The sequence below is a fragment of the Notolepis coatsorum genome (assembly GCF_963971535.1).
Source record: "Notolepis coatsorum genome assembly, chromosome: 1".
Lineage (NCBI taxonomy): Eukaryota > Metazoa > Chordata > Actinopteri > Aulopiformes > Paralepididae > Notolepis > Notolepis coatsorum.
Genome location: NC_140165.1, coordinates 80,975,213 through 80,997,271, shown reverse-complemented (window position 1 = coordinate 80,997,271; position 22,059 = coordinate 80,975,213). Strand labels below are relative to the sequence as shown.

Sequence of the window (22,059 nt, the reverse complement as noted above, 5' to 3'; positions counted from 1 at the left end):
CATTAAATGTAAAAAAATCTGCCGTGGAGGGGGTCGTGCCGGACCCCCTCCAAACCACCCCTTGCAAAAAAAAAAAATAAAAAAATAAAAAAAAAAAAGAATAAAAAAAATACTTGCACCCCCACTTTCAACTATAACTAGGCGGCCATGGTCATAGGACTAGGTCGACCTCTAGAGAGGATTGCGAGGTCCAGCGCCAACGCACCACTTTGGGTCAGAATGTCTCGTCAGTGCAGGGAAGTATGTTGTGGAACAGTTTACCACCATTCAAGAATGTCCAACTTTTACTACTTTTAAACTCAAAGTGAAAAAAAAGAAAAAAAAGATTCTAGAACACCAATCATGTGACCATTTATAGGACCTTTGTGGTCTTGGTCCTTTTTGCTTTGTAGCCATGTATTTGTAAATGATTGTTCTTTTGTTTTAACATGTCTTTATATTGCTCTGTTTTTGTATTTTATTTGGGGACTGAGGATGAAAATGTGCATCCCTTGCTAAATCCTGTGTATTTACAGTGCATTTTATGTATTGTCCATTAATACATGCTGTGCCTTCCAAATAAACGAATAAATGAAAATAAACGTGTATATGTGTGTGCGTGTGCGTGCGTGCGCGCGTGTGTGTGTGTGTGTGTGTGTGTGTGTGTGTGTCCTCACATGCTTTCTCTCTCAACAGCAGCATCTGTGTTTTAAAATAATCCACAATATGTTCGCTGTCCTCTGGGTCCAATTTACTGAGAGCTGCTACCAGGCTGGAGAGAGAGAGAGAGAGAGAGAGAGAGAGAGAGAGAGAGAGAGAGAGAGAGAGAGAGAGAGAGAGAGAGAGAGAGAGAGAGAGAGAGAGAGAGAGAGAGAGAGAGAGAGAGAGAGAGAGAGAGAGAGAGAGAGAGAGAGAGAGAGTAGTTGTTATACCTTGGTATAGTTACAGTAAACAAATTAGACCATTCCTGAAACATTGCTAGCCTAATTCTCATGATAAGACCACATTTCTTATAAACCCTGTTGCTTCAATACAATATAATTACAGTATCAATACAATATAAATACAATATCAATACAGTATAAATACAACATCAATACAATATCAATACAATATCAACACAGTAATACAATATCAATACAGTATCAATACAATATCAATATAATATCAATACAGTATCAATACAATACCAATACAGTATCAATACAATATCAATATAATATCAATACAGTATCAATACAATACCAATACAGTATCAATACAATATCAATACAGTATCAATACAATACCAATACTGTATCAATACAATATAAATATAACATCAATACAGTATCAATACAATACCAATACAGTATCAATACAATATAAATACAACATCAATACAGTATCAATACAATATCAATACAATATAATAACAATCAATACAATATAAATACAATATCAATACAGTATAAATACAACATCAATACAGTATCAATACATTATAAATACAATATCAATACAATATCATTACAGTATCAATACAATATCAATACAGTATCAATACAAAACAAATACAGTATCAATATAATATCAATACAATATCAATATCAATAAATATAATTACAGTACCAATACAATATTAATACAATATAAATACAATATCAATACAGTATCAATACATTATAAATACAATATCAATATAATATCAATACAGTATCCATACAATATCAATACAATATCAATACAGTATAAATACAATATACTGTACATACAAAACAAATACAGTATCAATACAATATCAATACAATATCAATACAATATCATTACAGTACCAATACAATATCAATACAATATCAATAAAATATAATTACAGTACCAATACAATATTAATACAATATCAATACAAAATAAATACAGTATCAATATAATATCAATACAGTATAAATACAATACCAATACAGTATCAATACAATATAAATACAGTAGCAATACAATATAAATACAGTATCAATACAATAGCAATACAGTATCAATACAGTACAATATCAATACAGTATCAATACAATATTAATACAATATCAATACAAAATAAATACAGTATCAATATAATATCAATACAGTATAAATACAATACCAATACAATATCAATACAATATAAATACAGTATCAATACAATATAAATACAGTATCAATACAATAGCAATACAGTATCAATACAATATCAATACAGCATCAATACAATATTAATACAATATCAATACAGTATAAATACAGTATCAATACAGTATCAATGCAATATCAATACAATATCAATGCAGTATAAATACAGTATCAATACAGTATCAATACAATATAAATACAGTATCAATACAATATCAATACAGTATCAATACAATATCAATACAGTATCAATACAGTATCAATACAATATCAATATAATATAAAATAAACTACACATACACACAGACAAACAAACTGAAACTACACAGGCAAACAATACACATACACAGGCAAAAAAAACTACACGTACACACAGAACAGCTGCAAACACTCACTCAAGACCTACTACGAGAGAGAGAGAGAGGGAGTGAGGGGGGGAGAGGGGTATAGGGTGCGAGAGACAGCTGCAGGTTTGGCAAGTTGTTATAAATATCAGGAGTCAACAGACACACCCACCCACACCCACACACAGTCAACTACACTCACAAACACACACACACACACACACACCCACACACACAGTCAACTACACTCACAAACACACACCCACACACACAGTCAACTACCCTCACAAAACACACACTCTACTCAAAGACTCTACTTCACCTCCCCACACACACACACCCACACACTGTCAACTACACTCACAAACACACACTCGACTCAAAGACTACTTCACCTCCCCCCCCCCCCACACACACACACACACCCACACACTGTCAACTACACTCACAAACACACACTCGACTCAAAGACTACTTCATCTCCCCCCACAGACGCACGCACGCACGCACGCACGCACGCACGCACGCACGCACGCACGCACGCACGCACGCACGCACACACACACACACACTAGTTATCATGATTACAGATGTGTGGTTAGAAGTAGTAACCCCTCCCATACACCCACAAATGAAACCTAAACAAATAAATGTAAACAAAGTGCAGTACCGAAAGGGGCTCTTTTGCCTAGAGGTCGCTGTTTTGGCGGCATTAAAGATTCTATCTTTAAGCAGAATGTCGAGGTCAAGAGTTGGCCTGTCCGTGCTCAAAAGGGGTCTCTTGACCTTTCACCTCAAGCTATCCGACCATTCACCTCAAGATATCAACGGGGCCACAGCAGTGTCAGCTTTACTGCCGTGCCTAATGTCTGCCGGTCCTCTCGTTTAGGTTCAGAACCATGCAGTCCTTGGTATGCAGGGGGAATATTGCAGACACATCAGCACCTCACAACATTCGTCACTACAACAGATACAAATATAGAACACAGCAGGGGTGTAAAGTACTTGAGTAATTGTACTTTGTTACAATACTTACAACCCTTTGTTGTGTGGCAGTGAAAAGTGTTAAGTACTGTTTTTGGGGGATTTGTACTTTACTCGAGTATTATTAGGTTTGTATACTTGTACTTTTACAATTACATTTCGGAGAAAAAATACATACTTTTTACTCCTTACTTTTAAAATGCAGACCTACAAAGTACAAATCTCGCAGGTCCAACCATTTAAATTAGTATATTTGTTTCTCTGGCCAAACTAACGTTAACATTATAAACGTATTAATCCTGCGGCCGCACGTTATTTAAAAACAGCCAATCAAATCCCCATCAATGGAAAATGAACCCGCCCATACCCATGCAGATACTCTGACTTTTACTTGAGTAAGATTTTGAGACGGTACCCATACTTTCACTTAAGTATTATTTCTGGGTACTTTTTACACCCCTGGAACACAGTACAACAGACACAAATGCAAAACACAGTACAACAGACACAAATACAGAACACAGTAGCCTACAACAGACACATACAGAACACAGATACAGTACACGATACAACAGACACACATGGTACAATGACAACAGAACCTCACATACAGAACACAGTACAACAGACACAATGTTGATCCATTTTGTGAATAAACATGTTCTCTGATGAAACAATATATTTGTTGGCAGACTTCAGACAATCTGTATCAAAACTCCTTTAAGTTCCGCTGGGAAAGACCGCTCATCAACGCATAAAACTCTGTTTAATCCAAAAGTTAGTTTGGAAACTTTGTATTATGAATTAAGACATTGAAGCGATGTCTGGTCAGTGGTCATGGTAGTCTACTATTCTCCCGGTGGTACGTTGCAATGCATGTCAGAGAGTGATCCAGGAATGCAAACCAGGGAAACTGTAAAAGAAGGAAGTGCATGAACGCACATTGGTAAAGCTCTCAGCACAGTTAGCGTAGTAGTGAACTGACAGACCACTCCTTCATACAGTTAGCATATTAGTGAATGGACAGATCACTCCTTCATACAGTTAGCATAGTATCTGAAATAATAATAAAAAGATAAAAATAAAAAAAACTAACCTCACTGTCATGCACTTGTCCTAATAAACTAACCTACACTGTAGCACTCAACACTTTGATGACCATTGTTACTCAGCTGATAGAGTTGTGCCCTTCCTGATGACTTGTCGTACAGAACTTGTAAGTCGCTTTGGATAAAAGCGTTCAGCTAAATGTATGTAAATGAATGGACAGACCACTCCTTCATACAGTCAGCATAGTGGTGATTGGACAGTCAGCATAGTGGTGATTGGACAGTTAGCATAGTGGTGATTGGACAGTCAGCATAGTGGTGATTGGACAGTTAGCATAGTGGTGATTGGACAGGCAGCATAGTGGTGATTGGACAGTTAGCATAGTGGTGATTGGACAGTCAGTATAGTGGTGATTGGACAGTTAGCATAGTGGTGATTGGACAGTTAGCATAGTGGTGATTGGACAGTTAGCATAGTGGTGATTGGACAGTTAGCATAGTGGTGATTGGACAGTTAGCATAGTGGTGATTGGACAGTCAGCATAGTGGTGATTGGACAGTTAGCATAGTGGTGAATGGACAGACCACTCCTTCATACTGTTAGCATAGTGGTGATTGGACAATCATATATTTTTTAACACAACAAACACAAAGAAATCCTGGAGGATTATTAACATTGAAACCTATTGTATTAATCTCATTCCTAACACTATACATCAAAGAATAGTCAGCAGTAGACTACGTATCACTCTCCATACATTTAGTACTATGAACATAAAAGAATAGTCAGTAGACTATACATATCACTCTCCATAAATGTAATACTGTACATAAGGATAAGGATGAACTTTATTAATCCCCTTGGGGAAATTCGGTGACATACACATACAGCCCATAGCCTCATTAAACAAATATCAAATATCAACATCAAATAATAGACAGTAGACCATACGTATCACTCTCCATACATTTAGTACTATGTACATCAAACAATATACAGTGGACTATACGTACTGTATCACTCTCCCTACATGTAGTACTATGTACTGTACATTAAACATTAGATAGTAGACTAAATGTTTACATGATTCTCTCTGTGGTTAGCCGGACACAGACAAAGAAAGAGAGAGAGAGAGAGAACTTTGAGGCTGTGGTAATGACATTATTATTATTATTATTATTATTATTATTATTATTATTATTATTATTATTATTATTATTATGAAAGCGACAGAGTACACACAAGTGAACTGGCGACAGACAGGGATGAAGCCGAAAGTGAAAGTGTTAAAGAAATGTACTACACACTGACACATTCACACATAGTGACAAGAACAAGTATGAGGAGTGCGCACATACTTACACAAAGACACACACATACATACACACTTACTGTAAAAAGACACACACACAAATGGCCGTACACGCACACACTACCTGAACAGAAGTATAAACACACATATACACACGCACACATTCACAGAGTAAGATGACAAGAACAAGTATGAGGAGTGCGCACACTTACAGAAAGACACACACATACACACTTACTGTAAAAAGACACACACGCACACACTAGCTCAACAGAAGTATAAACACACATATACACACAGAGTGCTCAGTAGACCTACCTTGGTTTAAATGGATCATGTGGGTTTGCTGCCATGTTGGAACTTTACAGTCAGTCAGAAAGACAGACTGAAAGAGAAGCAACCGTCTTCAACTCAGACATAGACCCCCCCCCCCCCCTCTCAGCTGTTGTCCTCACTCTCCAGTCAGAGTAGACACCAGTTGTTGTTGGAGATCAAACTATGTCAGTCCCATCTCCCACTCTCTCTCTCTGTCTGACTTTATCTCCCTCGCTCCCCCCTTTATCTCTTCCTCCCTCTCTTAAATTCAAACAGAGCTTTAATGACATATCATACACGATGTAACACTGTACTACCACAGCATGTTTAAACATTGACAAGCTAAATGTTAAAGGTAGAATCTGTAATGCTGTCAAACAGTGACATCTAGGCAAAAGAAGCAGATTACAGACTGTGCCTTTAATTTGAAAAACATTACCATAGTAGTAGAAAATAGATATCATAAATCATATATAATCAAAAGCTGATTGTTAACAATATCAGCACAAAGCAAAACAAATACATAACATCAAATATAACAGCAAGAACACTGTCCCTCAGTTCCTGGCAGTATCGGCCGCTGGGTACTTCGCCACTAGGGGCGCTATACCAAATATTTTGTACAGTACAGTACAGTACCACGCAACACTCATGGCAAGACGTGAGCGATTCGACTCACGCTCACTGCAATGAATCGGCTCTTATGAACGAGTCGCTCAGCTGTTACTACAACAACACACAACCAGTCAAATAAAGTATAGTCTAGACTCTAATTCACAACTTGAAACACAATATATAAATAGAAAAGTTAGAAACAAAACTCGCCCGTCTACAAACACAGGCAGATCTCTCCCTCTCTCCTTCTCTCTCTCACACACAGCGCGACGTGGAATCGATTCGTTACACAATCAGACCTATTATATACCAAGAATAACTTCAGTATGAGTACAGGGCTGTACACATATTTTGCATATTGTTAAACGAGCCAAGGCTAGCTATTAAACTATCGATATGAATCGAAAATCTGGGACCCTGATGTAAACAAGACAAACGTCTTTCTCTGGTCTGCATCCCCTTAACAATTGTGTGTATTGAGCCGTACTGTATTGTACCCATTCTGCAATCTGTTAATAAAGTTCTCATTCATTCATTCAAACATAGACGATATTGAACAAGCCATAATCCACGTATTTTCAATCCGAGAGAGCTGCAGTAGTTAAATCAATGAGCCATCGATAAATAAACAATCAGCAATGTCTCGCTTCATGAATGGCCAGCAGTAGTACTGCTCCTAAAAAAACTATTTACAAACGTTAACGTTAAGCAGAGAGAGAGAGAGAGAGAGAGAGAGAGAGAGAGAGAGAGAGAGAGAGAGAGAGAGAGAGAGAGAGAGAGATTTCTTCAACCTCGAACCTAAATTCCTTAGCAACCCGTGTTACCAAGTAAACAAATCACGGAACGATAGCCTAGTACTACTAACGTTAGCTCCCAGAACGATAGCCAGTTAGCCCGCACCAGCCTAGTACTAGTACTAACGTTAGCTACCAGAACGATAGCCAGTTAGCCCGCACCAGCCTAGTACTAGTACTAACGTTAGCTCCCAGAACGATAGCCAGTTAGCCCGCACCAGCCTAGTACTAGTACTAACGTTAGCTGCCAGAACGATAGCCAGTTAGCCCGCACCAGCCTAGTACTAGTACTAACGTTAGCTCCCAGAACGATAGCCAGTTAGCCCGCACCAGCCTAGTACTAGTACTAACGTTAGAGAGAGAGAGAGAGAGAGACTCACTGTTTAGTTGAAACGTCCAGGGCAGGAGAGCTTGATATCCGCCATATAGCTTGTTAGCCAAGTGTTAGCTCAGCTGAGCTCGTCGACGTTAGCACAACACTCAACAAGTACATTCCTTTGTCCATTTCCGCTCGAACAGACTGCAAACTACCTGGCGTTCTATCGCCATGCTCTAAGACAAACTCTAACCTTAACCAACTTTGAAAGAGTGCCTAAGCTTAACAGTCTAAAGAAAGAACTTGCAGTCACGGCACGGCACGCTCTAAGACAAACAACAGTCCTAGTACCAGGAACCAAGCTAGAAGCTAGAATTGGAACATTAGAAATTGGATTCGGCCAATCAGAGATCGTCTCTGTGAAATTCTGCCATGGAAAAAAATACTGGCGTCGGCCAATCAGAGAGCGTCTCCGCGAAATGCGGCTATGGAAATTCTCACGGAAGTTCACGCTGCTTTCTAGACCGCTTCAAATCGCGCTCGGATTCCAACATAATAGTCATATTTCAACGCACAACGCCGTATGCACTGATTGGCTGTGACGGAGACAGCGATCAAAAACGTGATGTCACTTCCTGCTCTGGAAAACGATGTTTTTTTAATTTAGATAATAACGTTATATTGTGCATTGGAAATACAAACATACTTAAAATGAGTAAATATTATTAATTTTAAACATGTTTATATTATTTATAGGGCTATAAAACACAAAAACGAAAAAGTTTTATTGTCTTCTTCTCTGATTTAACAGCAGCTGGCCAGCAGGTGGGTCGGCGCCCTAGCGCCCCTAGTGGTAGAGCCGCCACTGGTTCCTGGCAGGCAGCAACACAGACTGCTGCTCACAGCTCGTTGAGTCTCCCCTAGCCGGACTGCTAGTTTTTCTTAATCTAATTATAGGTTAAAGGTGCATCAGTTATAACATTCAGCCACTAGATGTCACACTACAGAACCAGCATGTCATTTATCCAATCAGGTGTATTCCACATGAAATACATGCCTGCAACATGTAAACAACTAAATTAATAATTTTTTTGTGGGAAAAGCAATACTTTTACTCAGTACCTTTCTAAAAGCTCTGTGGATGTATTATTATTAGGGCTGTCAAAATTAATGCTTTAACTCTGGAGATTAATTTAAATAATTTAAAGCGTTACATTTTTTTATCTAGATTAATCTATGGAGTGGAAAATGTTCAATATAATATAAGAAAGAGGTCTAGCTGAGTCAATGTTGATGGTTTTATTGAACATTTGTATTTCACAGGAGAGAAACTGTATTCAAAGAAAGCTATTAAAATAGTCTTTGAATCTAAATATACTTTCTTTGTGTTGATTTTACATTAATTCCATGATTTTACTCAAGTAAATATCCTTTACAAGCTTCGGTCTTAATCTAGATTAAAAATCGCATTTTTCCACTTAATTACAGAAAATTGTGAGATTAATTAGTTAAAAAATTTGTATCTATTGACAGCACTAATTATTATTATTATAATATATATTTTTAATGATTACTCTACATACAAATGTTATCTATAGCACCTTTAAGAAAACCTAAATGTCACTAAGTCTAACTTTCTAAAATGTGCTTGCTTATATTATATTTTTCACATTTGGTGAGGAAGTGTCTGTTTCAGGTTCACAGCCGTTGCTCTGCAAAAAGCCAGGTTTTACATTTTCTTTCAATCTCCTCTCTTTCTCCTTTGAGGCCTCCTCTATAGGACCACTAATTTTTCTCCATCTAATAGGTTAACCCAGGGGTCAGCAACCTTTACTATCAAAAGAGCCACTTTTCCCCCCTCCTGTTACGTTCTGGACACCGACTGAGGTCGGTGACCACCCACATTCCTGGCATATGTCACTGGGCTTGTCACCTGTCCTTTCCCTGTCAATTAGTGCTGTCACTTAGGGGTGGTTCCTGATTGGCTGTCACAGGGGTGTGTGTGGAATGTTGGTATTTGGTGTCTATGTAACCTACCTGTCTTCTGCTTGTTCATTGTCAGGTCTTCACTAATTGCGTTCGGGGATAACGCGGATGGTTCAACTCTGGACCTCCAATAAGCTCCTATTTACCTTATTCCTGCCTGTGCTATTTAGCACTTGTCTCTCTTAGAATTTACTCTGTGTTCTTACTATTAAAGTCGAACCTGTTCAAGAGTAAACACTCTCCGTCTCTGTGATTGCCTTCACCCATTGGAATTCACCTACCTCCATTCCTGACAGAAGACCTGACCATCAGAGTTCCATGGAGGCCATCATGGAGATGCTCCAGGCGCAGGGAGCGGCCCAGACACGGATGGAAGAACATCAACAGCTGGTCAGCGCCGAGTTAGTCCGACTCAACGGGATCGTCGGCTCATCCCAAGCGGTGGCGCAGTTGGCGTTGGCCACAGCCCGACAAGCCCAAGAAGGAGTGGCTGGAGTTCAGTCGGCGACGGGAGAAGCAGCGGTCCACGCAGAGGAGAGTCGGGGGGTGTTCGGGGTCCAGGAACGGTCCCACGAGCCACGACTGCAGGCGCCCGCTCACTATGATGGATCACCGGATGGTTGTCGGGAATTCATCACCCAGTGTCTACTCGTTTTCCGGCTGCAACCACGATCATTTCCATCGGAGACAGCACAGGTAGCGTATATTATCACACTGCTCACCGGTCAAGCTCTCTCCTGGGCTACGGCGGAATTAGAGGCGGGAGCGATAATCTGCGACAGTCTGGACGCCTTTACCCGGGAGTTGAGAAGAGTATTCGATACTTCCCGGGTACTCTCGATCTTCGAGGCTGGCGGTCGTCTTCTCGACTGCCGGCAGGGCCTCCGCACGGTCGCAGCTTACGCTATCAATTTTCGGATCTTGGCTCGGGAGACAGCTTGGGCGGAGAACGTCTGCGTGGTTCTGTTCGTCAGGGGACTCTCAGCGCGGATGCGAGATGCGCTCTCCGCGCGTGAGATCGCAGAGCAGCTGGAAGTGCTGATCAACACCGCCATCAAGATGGACAATCGGCACCAGGAGAGGGAGAAGGAGCGTGTCAACAACACTCAGGTATGTTTTCCTTCTTCTCCTGGTGTTGATACTCCCATGCATTATACGAGTGGGCCACTGGGTGATGAATCCATGCAGCTTGGAGCGCTGTCGCTCTCGGACGACGAGAGGCAGCGCTTCATCAAAGAGCGACGCTGCTTCCGGTGCGGTCGCACCGGTCACCGCTTCGGCAGCTGTCGGGTCCAGGCTGTATCGGCTCGGCGCCAGTCGGGAATAGAAGGTGCGCCGTCAGGCTTCGAGAAAGCGCCAGCAGGTGGGCTCATTCCTGCCAAACCCACTGATTCACGTACATTTTTTGAGGTGGCGATCAACTGTGGGGGTGACATTAGGGGAACTAAGGCTCTCATTGACTCTCATTGACTGATTACCGGTTTACGCCCTGGACGGTCGGCCCCTGGGCAGTGGGCGGGTGGGGAGTGGGAATGGGTTACATTTTTTGTCATCTTTTCCCCCTATTCTGTCATGGTGTTGGGTCATCCCTAGTTGTCGTCATGTGTTCATATCATTAATTGGAGCACGGGCGAACTCTCAACGGCGGCCAACGTCAAGTCGATCGTCAGCGGGAGTTTGCCCAAACCCTTGTCTTCCCCCCCCTCTTCCCTTTTGTCTCCTCCCTCTTTCTCCAGGATAGTGGGGAGCGTGGCAGATTCTGATCTACCCTCTAATCCCGATTTGATAGGGGTGCCTGAGATCTATTGGGACCTGGCGGACGTTTTTAGCAAGACGCATGCTAAAGCACTTCCGCCTCATAGATCATACGACTGTCCCATTAATCTTCTACCCGGTACCTCCCCGCCTCGCGGGCGAATGTTCTCTCTCTCACGCCCCGAAACCTTGGCCATGAACACCTACATAGAGGAGGCATTGCTTGCGGGGCACATACGCCCGTCCACTTCCCCTGCCGGCGCTGGCTTCTTCTTTGTTAATAAGAAAGATGGGGATCAGCGCCCATGCATTGATTATAGGGGATTGAATGACGTTTCCATCAAGAACCGATATCCTTTACCTCTCATGGACACGGCCTTTGAGTGCTTACAGGGGGCACAGGTCTTTTCTAAACTTGACTTACGTAATGCATACAATCTGGTCAGGATTAGAGAGGGAGACGAGTGGAAGACTGCATTTAACACACCCAATGGGCACTATGAGTATTTGGTCATGCCCTTTGGTTTGGCTAATGCTCCGGCAGTCTTCCAAGCCCTGGTTAACGACGTGCTGCGAGACTTGATTGGGGTGTCGGTGTTTGTCTACTTAGATGATATCCTGATTTTTTCTCTCGATATGGTGCAACACCAAATGCACGTTCGGGAGGTGCTAGACCGTCTCCTCAAGCATCAACTATTCGTTAAGGCTGAGAAGTGTGTGTTTCACACGGACACCGTATCCTTCCTGGGCTTTGTGTTGACGAAGGGCGATCTGCGCATGGATCCAGCCAAGGTGAGTGCAGTTTTGGACTGGCCACGGCCTTCGTCGCTCAAGGGGTTACAACGTTTTTTGGGCTTTGCAAATTTTTACAGGCGCTTTATTCGCAACTTTAGCGCCTTAGCCAATCCATTAACAGCTCTCACTAAGGCCTCTCTCCCTGGCTTTGAATGGTCGCCTAGGGCTGAGTTGGCCTTCTGCGATCTTAAACGTCTTTTTACATCCGCTCCTGTATTGATCCGCCATGACGCAGAGGTTCCGTTCATTGTGGAGGTGGATGCCTCTGACATCGCGGTGGGGGGGGGTGCTCTCTCAGAGATGCTTAAAGGATGGGAAAGTGCACCCGTGTGCTTTTTTTTCTCGCCGTCTGTCACCAGCCGAGCGTAATTACGACGTGGGTAATCGGGAGTTATTGGTGATCAAATTGGCACTGGAGGAGTGGAGACATTGGTTAGAGGGGGCGACACATCCTTTCATTGTTTGGACTGATCATAAGAACTTGGCTTACATCCAAGGGGCTAAACGCCTTAACGCTCGCCAGGCCAGGTGGACGTTGTTCTTCACACGATTTCGATTTACCATCTCCTATAGACCCGGCTCCAAGAATATCAAACCTGACGCTTTGTCGCGCCAGTTTGATCTTCCTGGTCGGGAGGAGCAGCCCCATCCCATTATTCCACCGGCCTTGATTTTGGCACCCGTGTCTTGGGGCATAGAGAGGGTGGTAAGGTCGGCGCTAACGCGGGAGCCCGATCCAGGTGGGGGTCCTCCGGGACGGTCGTATGTTCCCAAGGTGGCGCGCTCACGCTTGCTACAGTGGGCACATGCGTCATCCCTCACCAGCCACCCAGGGGCAACCAGGACCCTGGAATTTATCCGTAGGAGGTTCTGGTGGCCGACAGTGGAGGGGGATACGCGTTCCTTTGTGGCGGCCTGTCCGGTGTGCGCACGTAGTAAGACCTCTCGACGGGCACCGGCGGGTCTCCTCCGATCACTTCCTATTCCTAAACGACCCTGGTCACACATATCTCTGGACTTTATTTCTGGTCTTCCCCTTTCGGACGGGTTCACCACCATTTTGGTGGTGGTGGATCGGTTCTCTAAGGCGGCTCACTTTGTCCCTCTCCCCAAGCTTCCATCGGCCCGGGAGACTGCTGATTTAGTTATACAGCATGTCTTTCGGGTCCACGGGCTGCCAGTGGATATCGTGTCGGACCGGGGTCCTCAGTTCGCCTCCAGGTTCTGGAAGGCGTTTGCCGCCGGCCTCTGCGCCTCTGTCAGTCTGTCGTCTGGGTTCCATCCGCAGTCGAACGGGCAGACGGAGCGGGTCAACCAGGATTTGGAGGGGGTCTTGAGATGTCCGGCAACGTGGAGTAGGAGATTGGCTTGGGCTGAGTACGCGCATAATACCCTTCTCTCCTCTTCTACCGGTATGTCTCCCTTTCAGTGCCAGTATGGTTTTCAACCTCCTCTGTTTCCCGAGCAGGAGCAGGAGGCGGAGGTGCCCTCGGCCCAGGCACATGTGGCTCGCTGTCGCAGGACGTGGAAACAGGTTCGGAAGGCGCTACAGAAGGTTTCGGTTAGTACCCAACGGCAAGCTAACCGTAAGAGTCGTCCGGCTCCAGTTTACCATCCAGGGCAGCGGGTTTGGCTTTCCACCCGGGATCTCCCTCTCCGGGTGGAATCCAAGAAGCTGGCTCCTCGCTTTATAGGACCATTTAAAGTGATTCATCGGGTTAATCCAGTGGCTTACAAGCTACGACTTCCGAGCTCTATGAGGGTTCATCCGACGTTTCATGTGTCCCTGTTGAAGCCATTCCTCTCATCGCCCTTGGCCCCGCCACTGCCTGTGGTTCCTCCGCCCCGGTTTATTGGCGGTCAACCCATTTACACGGTGCGGAGGATACTGGGTTGTAGGCGGAGGGGTAGGGGGTTTCAGTTCTTGGTGGATTGGGAGGGGTACGGGATAGAAGAGCGTTCTTGGGTGCCTCAAAGGGATATTTTAGATCCCAGCCTGATCGTTGATTTCCGGCGGCTGAATCCCGAGGCCCCTAGGTGAACGTCTGGTGCCGTTCATCAGGGGAGGGTACTGTTACGTTCTGGACACCGACTGAGGTCGGTGACCACCCACATTCCTGGCATATGTCACTGGGCTTGTCACCTGTCCTTTCCCTGTCAATTAGTGCTGTCACTTAGGGGTGGTTCCTGATTGGCTGTCACGGGTGTGTGTGGAATGTTGGTATTTGGTGTCTATGTAACCTACCTGTCTTCTGCTTGTTCATTGTCAGGTCTTCACTAATTGCGTTCGGGGATAACGTGGACGGTTCAACTCTGGACCTCCAATAAGCTCCTATTTACCTTATTCCTGCCTGTGCTATTTAGCACTTGTCTCTCTTAGAATTTACTCTGTGTTCTTACTATTAAAGTCGAACCTGTTCAAGAGTAAACACTCTCCGTCTCTGTGATTGCCTTCACCCATTGGAATTCACCTACCTCCATTCCTGACACCCTCCCACAAAATAAAATGCTCAGGGAACCGCACAACCTATTTACCCTTAAAATTAAGATAACACAGTGTATAACGTTTTATATATCCCCAAGCATACCCCACATTTAGCATAAAATGCCTGACAATTGCATACCCAAAGTAATTTGCGATTTATTATACTTTATAATAAATAATAAATGAATGCAGTTTGTTGCATTAATGGGATTATAAAGCAACAAAAATAAAAATGTTGACTTTTTATTGCTGTTTTTACCTGTTATAACAAAGGAAAACCTCAAACTCTTATGAAGAGGAGAAAAAATACTGGCTGTGTAGACCTATTTTTAAATAAAACACAGAAGAGGAGACAAAACACTGGTGTACTCTGTAGACCTACTTTGAAATAAAACCCTGAACTATGCAGCTCTATTAGATTCCTTCCCTTATTTGTGGAAAATCTATAAAATAAAAAGTAAATTTTTCGTTGTTCGCAAATTTCGCACCACATATCAGGCATACAGGTAAGCCTTTTGTTGACTCAATATTTTAGTTGATGAAATATGTGACATCGATCTCCAAAATAAATAAAAAATTAAAAAAGTGTAAGATTTTTTTGGGCCAGGGAGCCGCAGCTGATTGGCTAAAGAGCGCAGGTTGCCGACCCCTGGGTTAACCCTTTCACTACCACACTACCAAAGGGTTAACCCTTTCACGGCGACAATACAGAAGGTTAACCCTTTCACTACCACACTACAGAAGGTTAACCTTCTGTATTGTCACAGTGGAAGGGTTAACCATTTGGTAGTGAAAGGGTTAACCCTTTGTCGTGTGGTAGTGAAAGGGTTAAGGTGGTCCTCCTGGGCCTCGGGTCACCCCCCGTCCTCTCAGTCCTCCCAATACACTGAGTAGCATAGATGTGTGGCAAGGGGATTGGTTTTCTTCATGGAGCGTTTATCCTTATCATTAGGACACAGGTATCTTGTGTTTTATTATAAATATCAGGGGATTGGTTTTCTTCATTGAGCGTTTATCCTTATCATTAGAACACAGGTATCTTGTGTTTTATTATAAATATCAGGGGATTGGTTTTCTTCATTGAGCGTTTATCCTTATCATTAGGACACAGGTATCTTGTGTTTTATTATAAATATCAGGGGATTGGTTTTCTTCATTGAGCGTTTATCCTTATCATTAGAACACAGGTATCTTGTGTTTTATTATAAATATCAGGGGATTGGTTTTCTTCATGGAGCGTTTATCCTTATCATTAGGACACAGGTATCTTGTGTTTTATTATAAATATCAGGGGATTGGTTTTCTTCATTGAGCGTTTATCCTTATCATTAGGACACAGGTATCTTGTGTTTTATTATAAATATCAGGGGATTGGGTTTCTTCATTGAGCGTTTATCCTTATCATTAGGACACAGGTATCTTGTGTTTTATTATAAATATCAGGGAATTGGGTTTCTTCATTGAGCGTTTATCATTAGGGCGCAGGTATCTTGTGTTTTATTATAAATATCAATGGTGTCAATAATTTACGAGAGCACCATACGTTTACCATACAGCATACATACATACATTCATCCAACAAGCGGAATGTTTAAGCCCCTTCACATTAATAATTTATGATGAGAAACAACATAATCTTCATGCGTCTTCCATCACCAAGCAGTATTGAAACAAATACTGTACATTCAGCAAAACACAAAATGACAAAGGGTTAAACACAGCTAAATCAATTATTAATTCTATTTATGTTTCGTGTAAAGGAAGCAGCAAAAGGCAACATAACCAGTACATATTCAGGATAGGCATTTGAAAGCATGTCACTATTGAAATAGTCTATTGTAAAAAAAGAAAAGAAAAAAGGTTAACCGACATAACATGTTACAATGTGAAGGTAAAGAATGAAGTCAAATAAAGTGTACAAGTGCACTCTTTTTCTTAAAGGTCCCCTGTCTTATAAATGACCTTTTCCAGTGTTTAGCATTGTTTTCTAGCAATGGGGGTTTGTATCAATGGGGTCTGTGTCTCTAATTCTCATTTTGGCGGATTGCTCCAATTCAGTTGAGACAATATCCTCCCCCAGTGAACTAAGCCATTTTGATTTGACTCGCTCCCTGACGTCAGTAGGTGCTGCTGATCTGCATAACTAACGCCCCCTCTATGGTTGTAGCGCAACCATTCGCTCAACAGAGCGAGTGGAAATACCGACACTTTCTCAAACGGGTTGACGTGGCACGGGTGCCGACAGAACGAGCGAGCGAGCGAGAGAGGGAGACAGAGAGGGAGAGAGGGACGGACAGGAGCACCCCACACACACTCCAGACTGCACGCGGGGCAGGAGCTTCTCTCGGGGAAACACACACGCAGTCGGGAGCACTCGCATATCACTGTCAACCTGCTGTAAAATATCATTGCGCGTGCGCACGTATTCCGATCCATGCAATAATATTCACAGGGGTATATATTGTCATTTGAAACAAGTTACCAATGCATTGTCCCATAAGATTATGCCCCCCGCAGCTAAATTAATTAGTATCCCCTTCAATCTCTCTATGTCTCTCTCTGTCTGCCAGTGCAGACTGTGGGTGACTGTCACTCAAAGCGCTTATGGGCAGAGCCCAGCCCAAAACAGCTTGAAATCTTGAAGTGGAAAAATGCTGCTTTAGAGTACTTGATTAGAAATACGAAACAATGAATTTTTTGGAGAAAAAAACATACAGATGTGTTCCATAGACTCACAGGAATTGTGTAACATTGCCCAAAGTAGTGAAAGGAATAGCAAGACAGGGGACCTTTAATTTGATTTCAGGAAAAAATAAGAACAAAGAAAAATAGAAATAAAAGAAAAAGATACACAAACAAAATAATAAACAAAATAAATGGAAATGACACATCATCATCATCAAATAACACAAATCACCATACATGAGATACTTTTCTCTCATGGATCACATATATCGCCCTCCGTCAGCCCCACCTGACTCATCCTAGGTTTGGTTCTGTTATTTCATGAGTAAGTCAGGAAAGGTTTCTTTAAAAGTTCACACTTTTGTTTTACTCAAACAGTAATTTGTAAGTTCTCAGATTACAATTAAAAAATGTTAAATGTAAAAAATTAAGAAAACGGTTAGAATAAAAAGGCTACATGTCAAAAGGCAGAACATCTCAAGAAAGTCTAAAGACTACCAAAGGTGGAAAACGCATAAAATTCATAGAATATGGCGGCTGGGTAGCGCAGTGGACTAAGCACTCGCCTACCACCGCAGAGACCCTGGGTTTGAATCCAGCTGTCAGCGGTACCTCCGGCTCGGTCAGTCGTCCCTACTAACACAATTGGCAGTGTTAGCGGGTGGGAAGCCGGTGGGGTATGTGTCCTGGTCATTGTAAACTGTAGGGCTGTACCGAATGTCATTTTTTAACATTCAAAGCTTCTATTGAAGTATTCAAACGAAGCTTCGAATGTCTGTTGTCATATTTTATGACGAAATCCAAAAATCCTCAAACTAAATCCTCAATTTGAATAAAGTGATTAATCTGATTAAATTAGTATTTTTTTTATTAAATCAACTTTCTTTAACTCATCAGTTTCGTCAACATAAATAATCCAATAAGGGCATGGTTGGTGTAACACTTCCTCCGGTCCTGAGCCCCGTTCCATGTACCTGGATAACTGAGTTAGCCGGATAACTTTAGCTGGATAACTGGGTTAGCCGGACTTTCCGGTTTCATGTACGTGGATTTTCCAGATCACCATGCCAACAGATCCAAAAGTTTGAGCCTGCTCGAAAGCAGAGTTCAAGTTCAAGTTAGCCCGATCACGCAGAGCCACGCCCCCGCAAAGAAGTGACAGCTCGTTTCCTGAAACTATTCCCACAGTCTACGATCTGCATTATACCATTCTGAATTACGTTTTTGTGCTCCATTCTTCCAGAGGGGGCTTTTGAAATGTAAAATAGACCCAAAAAGCTGATATTAAATTCACTTTGTCCTAAATAATGCACGTTATATATACCGTGGCGACGGTGGCGCTCGCTCGTGCGATGTACACAAAAATGTGGTTATTTTAATTGTAACTGGGATTAAGATGTCTGATGAGATGCGCTGTTTGACGGATTTGAGAAATTGAATGAGCCGTTGACGTCACATGAATGAATGAGGATAAAGAAATAAAACTTCATTCAAAATAAGGAATATTCTAAACACGGGTCTCTCGTTCATTAATGTATAAACAATGAATTTATCCCATCTGGCACAGTGGCCCAGCGGTAGTGCTCAAGCCTGCCAACCTTGCGACCCGGGTTCAAATCCCGGTGTTTCCAATATGATTTTTTTGAATATAATATTAATGATTATACGCCAAAGTAGCCTGGTTTTAAGTTAAAATATTATAAATCTACATGCATTGAGGATGTCATTCTTTATATAGCTCTCAACGTGCACCAAATTGAATTATTCCTATATTGCAAAAAAAAGGAGACGACTAGGGTCTTGAACCCCGGTCGTCCGTGTGAAAGTCAAAAGAACAACCCGTTAGACCACATTGGAGATAAGTTAAAGATTGACTATACATCAATCAATGGGCAAGAGGGCCGTATCGTAATTCTGTATAACAGTTAACTAATTCTTTTCGCTAGCAAGATCTCATTTGATTATTCAATCCAGCAGGCAAGTTTAAAGAAATATAATCTGATTGATTGAGGTAATGAGGGACTTAGAATTAGCCTATAGATAACGCATTTAACTTGTCGGCGAGGCGATTGAGCCGTATTGCAATCTGTCAATAAAGTCTTAAATCAATTAATCAATCAATGCCGTTGAGAATCAGGGTCTCTGCCATCGATACGTGCTGGCTTTTCACCTAAAACGGCCGCGCGCATTTAGCCTGACTCGCAAGTCTGGCTTGAGTTAACGAGACTGAATCCACCTTTGTGAAACAGGAAAATCCCGGCTTCGAACATCGGGTTAACTGAAGCTGGATAATGGACATCTTGATCGACTTAGTTGAACCACGTACATGAAACAGGGCCCTGGTCCTGTGGGACCAGGACCCAGACATTCACAACCCCCCATCAATAACCCTCAGAACATAACATTGCCAACCGGTGGGCTGATGCAGATCTGGCATCAGCTCACACACCAACTCATTATTATTTATTGTCAGTTGTGTTTGTTATGTGTATTATCTGTGTTGTTGTTGTTGTTGTTGTTGTTGTCTCCACTGTGTTAGTCTTGTGTTCCCCTGTCTGTGGTTTGTAAATATGTGTTAGTCTGGTTGTTTAATTGTTATTGTTTTCCCAGTGTACTCTGTGTTCGGTTGGTTCTGTCTATCACACCTGTGTCCTGTTTGTAATTACCCTCTGTGTCTATCAGTGTCTTGTCAATTAGTCTGTGTATATTAGTGTTGTCTGTCCTGCCCTCCTGTGCGCGATCATTGCTAAATGTTACCTTTGTAAGTCAGTCGTGTTTTTGTCTTGTGAAGTAAACTGTTCATCACCACGTCGACCAGGAAGGGAATTGGGATGGGTGAAAAATACAGAAAGCCCAAAATCTTTAATATATTAAACTAATAAAAATAAAAGAACATTTCATAGATTATCTAAAAGATTAAAAATAGCCATTAAGTATCAAAAAGCGTACAAAGAAAGGCCTGTGGCGATCTGGTCTGGATTTGTTTAACCAACATCTTGTCATTATCAATCCCAGCAAACATCTTTACATTGACACAGGAAAGGCGTACATAAGTAATATACTAGTGTAATAGGTATTCCATTGATACAGAAAAGCAAGTAACATATGAGTAAATACAATTATATATGGACATTCCATTTAAAACCCACCTCAAAACCCACCTGTTTAGGCAGGCGTATGTCTGATTTTATTTTGTCTGATTTTATATTTTTTATATTTTAATGGATTGCGATTGTGAATTTAACTGTTTTTAAATTGTTGTACGGCGACCTTGAGTGCCTTGAAAGGGGCCTTATAAATAGAATGCATTATTATTATTATATGAGTATTTAATTTTTTATAATTTAAAGGTAAAAAATTAATGTATATTTCTTGCATACGGGTGCGTATGCAGGCAAGACCTTGTGCCTGTGTGCGTCAGGGACGTCCATAAGCAAGGTAAGCAGTGCTTACCCAAGGGAAAATCTTTAAAAATAACACTGTGAAATATTAAAATGGTAATACTTCTACTGATAATATCTGTTGTTTACTTCATTTTACTTTTATTCGCAGCTTCGATCTGCCTTGTGTGTTTATGGAGTTCCCTGGGGGGAAGAATTACCTCTGCATCCAATACATACTGTAGCATATATACAGGTCAGTCTAAGGTTTGGTCTCCAAAACATATTATTTGCTGTTAAAAGCAACACTGAAGCCAATTCCAATTGACACCATATGGAAAAAAGATTCACCACTAACTAACTTTGAAATTGATCGGGCCAGAGTCTGGACCAACATATCACTCTCATCAAGAAACCCAAACCACCAAATGATACACTATCATTTTACTCTTAGAACATACTATACCCCATGCAAACTATTTCAGATTAATGTTTTTCAATCCCCAAACTGCACCCTCTGCCCCCAGGAGGCTCCTGGCACTTTTCTCCATATGATTTATTAAGAGTGTCCGGAAGTATTTCCTTTTTGGAATTGTGTATCTTTATGTCTGTCCGACATATTGAATTAAAATAAAGGTGCTATAGGCAACATGTTTAAGTAATCATAAATTAATAATAATACAGAATAAAGGCAGCCTCTGGGTTGGTGGGTTTAGGTTAACTTGTCTTATTCTGGTCACACCACTTGTTGTTATTAGAGTAAATATTAAATACCCGATATTAGAGTAAAGAATTCTTATATTGATATATCCTATCATATATATATATATTTGTTTTAATTATATATATATACTGTATATATATACGCACACTGTAAAGTGAAATAAAAGTCAAAAACATTTACAGACATTAACTGAATTCTATTTGAGCTGGAACCAAACGTGTTTGCATTGCATGTTCTATTTTATATTTTATTGGTGTGGTAGTGAAAGGTTAACCTATAGTGTGGTAGTGAAATAATAATAATAATAATAATAATAATTATAAATTAATTTTATATAGCGCCTTACATTAGGAATCTCAAAGCGCTTTACATACATGGCATTATAGCATACAGACAAA

At 41.5% G+C, this 22,059-nt stretch overlaps 2 protein-coding genes across 2 annotated transcripts in view; both read right to left on the bottom strand.

The window, feature by feature from the left end:
- aimp1b (aminoacyl tRNA synthetase complex interacting multifunctional protein 1b) overlaps positions 1-747 on the bottom strand; it is a gene marked incomplete at its 3' end in the record, with an annotated part of 41,814 nt that extends 41,067 nt beyond the window's left edge. The window contains exon 1 of the mRNA XM_084313163.1: positions 657-747. Within this exon, the coding sequence (XP_084169289.1) occupies positions 657-681 (25 nt within the window). The 5' untranslated portion in view covers positions 682-747. The remainder of the gene's footprint in view (positions 1-656) is intronic.
- A 5,184-nt stretch (positions 748-5,931) lies between these two features.
- Positions 5,932-22,059, bottom strand: part of LOC311239772 (uncharacterized protein) — a gene marked incomplete at its 3' end in the record, with an annotated part of 83,443 nt that continues 67,315 nt past the window's right edge. The window contains exon 6 of the mRNA XM_084328204.1: positions 5,932-5,935. Coding sequence (XP_084184330.1) covers positions 5,932-5,935 — 4 coding nt within the window. The remainder of the gene's footprint in view (positions 5,936-22,059) is intronic.